The sequence below is a fragment of the Octodon degus genome, unplaced genomic scaffold (assembly GCF_000260255.1).
Source record: "Octodon degus isolate 3935 unplaced genomic scaffold, OctDeg1.0 scaffold00016, whole genome shotgun sequence".
NCBI lineage: Eukaryota > Metazoa > Chordata > Mammalia > Rodentia > Octodontidae > Octodon > Octodon degus.
In genome coordinates, this window is record NW_004524592.1 from 10,493,364 (window position 1) to 10,499,176 (window position 5,813).

The following is a 5,813-nucleotide window of genomic DNA, read 5'->3' on the forward strand; positions in this document are numbered from 1 at the left end:
ACATATATATCTTATCAAGGCTAAAAAAGATATAAATTTCTATATCACTAACAAAGTGTGGTCCAGGTACAAAAAGTGATTATTGAAGTTGGTACCAGCTAAAAAAGACTTACCACTATGTCATGTCACATCAGCCTCTTGGTAAACACATACACACAAAATACTTACAGAAGATATACAAAAAGAAATAATCAAATTATTGCTATGCAAAAAAAACAGCAAATAGAAAGAAATAAGAAAAGAGAAAAAGAGAGACAAAAGAACTATAAGACGCAAGTCAACTAACATATGTCAAAATGACTCTACCTTTCCAGAAATTATTTTAAATAGAAATAGATCAAAAGAATTGTTTAGCAAATCAACAAAAAACAAGAGCCAATGTTTAGCTGTATCTATCCAACTTTAGTACCTATAAATGACTTGTTTTGGATTCAGGGACACAGAAACTGCAAGTAAGACATTGAGCAGTCATTTTTTAAAAGCTGCCTAGTATCTTGATGTATAAATGTATGTACTGTAATTAACAATATATTCCTAAGTTGCTTCTGATTTTTTATCATCATGAAATGGCTCTGGTAAATATCCTTATAATGTCTGTCTTTGTGCTTACATAGAAGTAGGACCAATGTCTTAAAACAGAACTCTTCAAGATCATGCACATCAAATTTTTGGTTGCTAATCACTGAATTGTAAATCTTTTTACACCACACTCCCTATCACAAGAAATCACAGGGGGCTCCTTAAGCCATTAATTATTTAGCAGTGCTTCTCAAAGTATGATTCCTAGATTGCATTAATATCACCTATTATTATTCCCAGATTTGACCCAGATAAAATGAACCATACTCTGAAAGGCCCATCAACCTGTATTGATACTTTCTGGGTGATTTGCATATGCACCAGGGCTTGAAAAACAATGCTCTGGCATGGGCTTTCTAGATCCTTAGATATGTAAGGAGCCTTAAAACAAATGTACCTTAAGAACCTCCACCAGATTGGGTTCATTGATTGCATTAGTCACTTTGTTGCTGGAACAAAATACCCTACACATATGACTTAAAGGAGAACAGGTCTATCTGGACTCAGTTTGCAGTGAGTTTAGTTCATGGTTGGCCAGCTCCAAGGCAGAAATGACATGGTGAGATGGCGTTGGTGAGGATAGCTGTTTATGCCATAGCACCCAGAAAGCAGAGAGAAGGGAAGAGCTAGGGACGGGAAGGATACACCCTTCCTGGTTACTTGCCTAGCAACTTGCCTCTTCCCACTAGGATGACCTCCTAAGAGCACAACCAGCTATGAACTGATGCATTCAGTGCCTGCATACCCCACTCTCTGTTCAAACACAGGGAAACTTTTGGAGGACATGTTAGACCTAACCGGTAACAGTAATAATGATCGTGGTAAATACTAACCATCTTATTTTACCAAGTAGCCTAGAGAAAGGGCATTATTCTTGGAAGTTGAGGAAAGAAGAGTTATTTGTATAATATCTTTTTCCAGACCAACCTGGGAAACAACAGGTGACCTTCCCTGAAATGGTCTTCTGTTTGCTGATTGCAGGTCCCCAGTCTTCAGTGAACATGGATCTGTATGGTGGAGCTGAGCGGCTGTGCAGGGCTTTCTCTGCCCTTGTGGATCAAATCACCTCACCCAACTTGAAGTGAGAAGGATTCCAAGCTGAAAGGCCCCTTCGTATGGTGATAGATGCTTTTCCAGAATCTGAATTAAGTCGGTGTGAATTATGAAGTTTCTTTTAAATTTCCTACTTATGTGTCTCATTTCTTCAATTCAGAGTACAGCCTAAAGGGTGAGGGGTAAGGGAGCCACACAGCCCACTTTAGGTGCTTAGTTTCCATTGAAAAACCTTATTCTCACTTTGAACATTCTAGCAGTAACATTCAAGTGTGTGAGCCACACGAATGCAAGTCTTCTTCTTTGGGTACCATTTAAGTTACTGAGTTGACAGCCTAATTTTATATCTGGATGCTTTGGCTAGAGAACAACCTTGGCAAAGGACAAAAAATATGCAGACATATGTGTGCACACACACATGTGTGTGTACTCATGTATGAAGACTGCACCAATGTCAGTTCTCTCACAGTGGTTTTGTGTTATAGTTATCTGGAATGTTCTTGTTGAGGGAAATTCGATAAAAGGTGAACAGATGTGGTTATATGTATTCTCTCTTATAAGAAGTACCTCAAAACTTTAAAATTATGTCAACATTTCTCTCTAAAACTTAACATCAGGTGAATTTAGCCAGTACACCCTGGGTGCCTATTTGTGTATGTTGGATCAGGTCATAGATACCCAACTGATGTTCAAAGTGATAGCTAACACTTTTTGACTTATTAGAACATTCAGTTTTAAGCACCTTGGGTGTACTAACTTGTTCAGTCCTCACAACAAAGCAAGGAAACAGGCGGCTCCTTATATAAGAGAACTGATGCACAAAGAAGTTTAACAACTTACTTAGAATCATTTGACTGAAACTTAAAGTTGGGGCTTGAACATAGCTCTAGAGCCTATACTCAAATCACTACTTTGTAATTTTTATCAGTAATATTGTTGATTTCATTATTTTTATTTCTTGATTTTTATTTAAATAATCTATATTTTCTAGTGGCATTTACAAAGTGAAAAATATCCTGTTGGATAGGATAACACTAAGTCATCTCTGCTTAACTCATCCTTGTATCTTTAAATTTGCTTTCACACCTGTCATAAATTTTTATTTTAGTTTTCTCATTTAAGATTCACTTTCCTTCTTCCTTTATGCCAGTGTGTTCCATAAATTTGAGAAGTATGGCCTACAGCATGGGTGGGCAAACCACATCATATGGGCTAACCCTTCCCTCCTGCTGCATTTCTTCTACATGAAATATGAGTTAAGAGTGGTTGTTACATTTTTTAATGGTCAGAAAAGACTCATCACACCTGAAAATTGTATTGATTCAAAATTCAATATCCATAAAGGAAGTTTTATTGAAATCCAACTGTGTCCTTGGAGATGTATGTTGTTATAATTTTTTCTTTGTTCTACCCAAGCTGATAAGTTGCAGCAGAGACAGAAGGCCACAAAACCAAGCTGATTATATTTATGACCCAACCCTTGGCAGACATGCTGCCAACTCCTGAGGAGCCAAGAGCAGGCTCCATTTCCCGAGTGTGGTGTCTTCTCAATGATGTATGAGGAGCAATGAGTTTACCAGAAGATTTTAAGGAAGGTGAGGAAAGATATTAGGGAAAATAGCATGAAAGATAAACCATGAGATTATGTAGAAAAAGTGGCCAAAGATGGAAGTCGTTTTAGTGTTCTTATTCATGGAATCAACCAAAACATGAGACAAGGTCTCCTCCCTCAGCTTTTTTCCCCAGGTTTTCTTCACTCATTGTAAGGATTTGGTTAACCTTCTGATGTCTTAAATAATGTCTTATAACTCTTTAGATAACATTTCTAGCTTCAGGAGGACCCCACACCTTCAGTGAAACATTTACTGAGACTTTCTTTTTTATTTAAACCTATAAGAAGCAAGAAAATGGCTAACATATCTGAAATCCAAAATGGCTGTCAATGGGAATAATTAGGAAAAAAAATACATAATGTTTGGAACTCGAAGAAATTTGTTAACTAAACATCACTGCTATGACTCTCCTTCAGGCCTGGTCATTTTTCAGGAAAAAATACTTATCAGCTCTTCTTTTGTAATGTTGCTCATTTTCATCTTATTTTGTTTTTCAATGCAAAGTATAGCTATTATAGAGTTTTAATATTCAATCAAGCAACACATGTGTAATTGGAAAATAGTTTATGCTTGTGCTACTTCATTAGTATGTTGTAATTAGAGGTAACATTATTGAAATAAAGAAACTTCAATAACACTAATTGGGATCCAGAAATTTTATTAATTTTATTTCATTTAAATGAATGTCTTATTCCTCAGGTTTTTACTTTGTTTTATTTGTTGCTTCATTCAGTATTCAAAAAAATATTCTCTCAAATAAGATTTAGTATTACAGGTTATCAGTAACAGGTATTAATATATGTAGCCCCCTTATATACTATTGCATAAGCAATCCAGTGGTTAATAGCTTAGAATTCATGCAGCATTTTCAATGCATTAAATGTATGGCTCTCTAGTTCATCAATGATGTCAGGGTTGCAAAATAAATTATCAAATGAATATCAAGAATTGGGAGTCTCCTAACCCCTAAGTCACCTTTGGACGTTACTTCGTCTGTGTAGACAGTAGGATGGTCTAGCAGTAGTCACATTTGGAAGAAACATGCCTAAAAGAATGAAGCTTTAAATAAGCATTCTTTGAGAACTTGACTTAATATTTATCTCTGGACATTTCCACCATTTAAAATAAATAAAATAGGTATCAGTAGTTAAGAAAAAATATTTATGTGTCTATAATATGATATGCATATATTTACGTCCAAAGCAGAGTTAGTTCAGAGATTAAATTTATTTTCTCTTTATTTCCAGGTTCACTTTTCCAACAAATCTAGACCCAGTCGTGCGTACATGCATACTTATCAAATCTTCAATTAACTCCTTCTTCTTTAGAAAAGGGATTCTTAGGAACTGAGAATATTCACCTGAAAGTAAAGAAAAGGAACTTCATTAGATCATTAAGCTATTTTTAGATTAATAGTAATTTTCAGACTAATCATTAAATTTTTTAAAGAAGAAAATTTTCTGTTTCTGCCACTCTACTATCAAAATTCTATAAATACATTGTAGAGTTAGGTATGTGAATTTGTATTCACAAAAAGTTTTGTGTCCTATGCAATGTAGTTATTTAATCTAAATTGCATAAATTATAAGAAATATTTATTTGCCAATATGCATTAAAATGGTTCTTATTTTAGTAGTTCAAATGATTGTTATATCATTTTAATATAGAAATATAAAGGAAACATTTCAAAATATTCACAGCATAATCCTCCAGAGAAAACCTTAACCTTCTATACATCATTCATACTATGATTTATTAAAACATTACCTACAGTGGGGCATTTAGATTATTTCTAGATTTTCTATTATAGTAAGTGATACTACAATGAACTGTATTTGGTTACACCTCCAAATCTGTTTGTTATTAAACGAATTTTTAGATGGATATTTGCTAAGTATACTGCTTAGGAAATGTATTAGAATAAGTAAAGCAGAAAATAAAGCATTTTGAGACAATTTATTAAAAAATAAGCACTATGAACATTTGCCACCTAGTTAAATATCAACTGCAAACATCATCAGATTATTAATCTAGATTATAATTTCTCATCATAGAGGAAAGACTCACAATTTTTCTAGAACATACAAACTTCCAGGCCCAGTTAAGTAGATTTTTCTCTCCTTAGTGTTAAAGCCAAGAGGCCATTACTATTTTTTCTTTTTTATGTATTTAGTATAAGGTCTATAGGTCTCACTACATAGATCAGACACATAGTGATTCTCCTTTTTTCGGCCTCCCAAGCACTGGGATTAGAAGCGCGCACTACACGCCCAGTCTCAGTCGCCATCTCAGTGCATCCCGGGGGTGGGACCGGCATGGCACTCTGGGGATTGAACCCCAGCCACTGCACTCTACCTAAGCAGGCGCTTTAGTCCACTGAGCTAACTCACTGGCCCTAATTTTTTACACAAACAGGTGTCCTTTAAAATTACTTCATTTGCAACTGTGTCTCTACTACCCTGTAAGTTAACCTGCACTCTCATTACACTCTGAACTCTGTTAGTTTTCTCTCTCTCTCTCTCTCTCTCTCTCTCTCTCTCTCTCTCTCTCTCTCTCTTTTTCCCCAGA

General features: G+C 35.2%; 2 protein-coding genes across 2 annotated transcripts in view; one reads left to right on the forward strand and one right to left on the reverse strand.

Annotated features, from left to right (window-relative positions):
- The window catches only part of Dytn (dystrotelin), a 68,825-nt gene extending 67,096 nt beyond the window's left edge, over positions 1-1,729 (forward strand). The window contains exon 12 of the mRNA XM_023710158.1: positions 1,561-1,729. Within this exon, the coding sequence (XP_023565926.1) occupies positions 1,561-1,664 (104 nt within the window). The 3' untranslated portion in view covers positions 1,665-1,729. The remainder of the gene's footprint in view (positions 1-1,560) is intronic.
- Positions 1,730-4,471: 2,742 nt separating this feature from the next.
- Fam237a (family with sequence similarity 237 member A) overlaps positions 4,472-5,813 on the reverse strand; it is a 5,591-nt gene continuing 4,249 nt past the window's right edge. The window contains exon 2 of the mRNA XM_012513710.2: positions 4,472-4,605. Within this exon, the coding sequence (XP_012369164.1) occupies positions 4,472-4,605 (134 nt within the window). The remainder of the gene's footprint in view (positions 4,606-5,813) is intronic.